Source organism: Elephantulus edwardii, unplaced genomic scaffold (assembly GCF_000299155.1).
Source record: "Elephantulus edwardii isolate Elephantulus edwardi_28Jun2011 unplaced genomic scaffold, EleEdw1.0 scaffold00226, whole genome shotgun sequence".
In the NCBI taxonomy this organism is placed as follows: Eukaryota; Metazoa; Chordata; class Mammalia; order Macroscelidea; family Macroscelididae; genus Elephantulus; species Elephantulus edwardii.
The window spans coordinates 616,485-617,726 of record NW_006399976.1 but is presented as its reverse complement, the minus strand read 5'-3'; the positions used below and the strand labels follow the sequence as shown (position 1 = coordinate 617,726).

General features: G+C 48.4%; 1 protein-coding gene across 1 annotated transcript in view; it reads left to right on the top strand.

Annotated features, from left to right (window-relative positions):
• Positions 1–1,242, top strand: part of FAM129C (family with sequence similarity 129, member C) — a 28,758-nt gene that overhangs the window by 19,890 nt on the left and 7,626 nt on the right. Inside the window, 1 exon segment of the mRNA XM_006903693.1 lies at positions 190–301. Within this exon segment, the coding sequence (XP_006903755.1) occupies positions 190–301 (112 nt within the window).

Here is a 1,242-nt window from a genome sequence, read left to right as displayed (position 1 = left end):
AACAACAACAACAACAATTTACATAGGAAGAAGCCCTGGCCCCTGTTCTCATGTGCAATAATGAATGAATAATAATAATAATAAAAAGTTCACTGTTCTCTGTGTTGAGCACATCTGGGCAGGGCTGGGGCTTGAGCCCATCCCTTGGCCCTGCCCTTCAGCTCAGCTCTCTCCCTGATTCCTTTCTAGGAGCTGCCTGAGGACGAGAGGGACATCCTTGCCAGTTGTGGCCAGGCCCTGACTGTTGAGGGCATCTATGAGGATGTGGTCCGAGGGATCCTGTTGCAAACAGTTGACCGAGGTAAGTCCCGACCCACAGGCGTTCCAAGGCTGCAATCTTTCTGGAAGGGAGATCTAGTGGCTTAGTGGTAAAGAGTTGTGCTGGCCGATCCCAAAGCATCTGGTTTGAATCCTCCAGCTGCTTCTTGGGAAAAGATGGACAATCTCCTCCAACTTACTGCCTCTAAAAACTCACTGGAGGGTCAGCTATGAGTTGGTTCTGACTTGACAGTATGTACATTCCTCATGAGGGAACCCTGGTGGTGCTGTAGTTAACACATTCAGCTGCTAACAGAAAGATGGGTGGTTGGAACCTACGAGATGTTCCACGGGAGAAAGGTGTGGCAGTCTGCTCACATGAAGATCAGTGATGGAAACCCCATGACACGGCTCTGCTTGGGCACCTGGGTTTGCTATGAATTAAACAGAACTGACTCGATAGTGATGGGTTTGGAAGCAGGAGGCATGTTGCCACACCCGCCACTGCTGGCAGAAGTTGGGGTCCAGGGGAGAGATTGAGGTGGGGGTTGAAGGGGCCATGACTCAGGGAGAGTGTAGCAAAAAGACAAAGAACTCCAGGAGGACCCCAAAGAGTCCATATTGAAGGGGGCAAAAAGGAAGAAAAGGTGGAGATGGGATAGAATGAGAGGAACAAGAGCCCAGGAAATGGAAGGATGGCCAGAAACAGGGCGCTGAGTGTGTGTGTGTGGGGTCCTTCGTCTGTGGGTCATGAGAGAGGTCAATCAGAACCAGTCCCTTAGGATGTTTCATTATCTTCTAAAAATACATTTTTAATTGTACTATGGTAAAAGCCAAAGCACAAGGAAGAATTCAAGATACTAAAGAGCTGAACAGAAGATTCCAAAAGGCAGCTCGGAATGACAAAGCAAAATACTACAATGAAATGTGCGAGGAGCTAGAGTCAGAAAATCAAAAGGGCCGAACTCGCTCAGCATTTCTTAA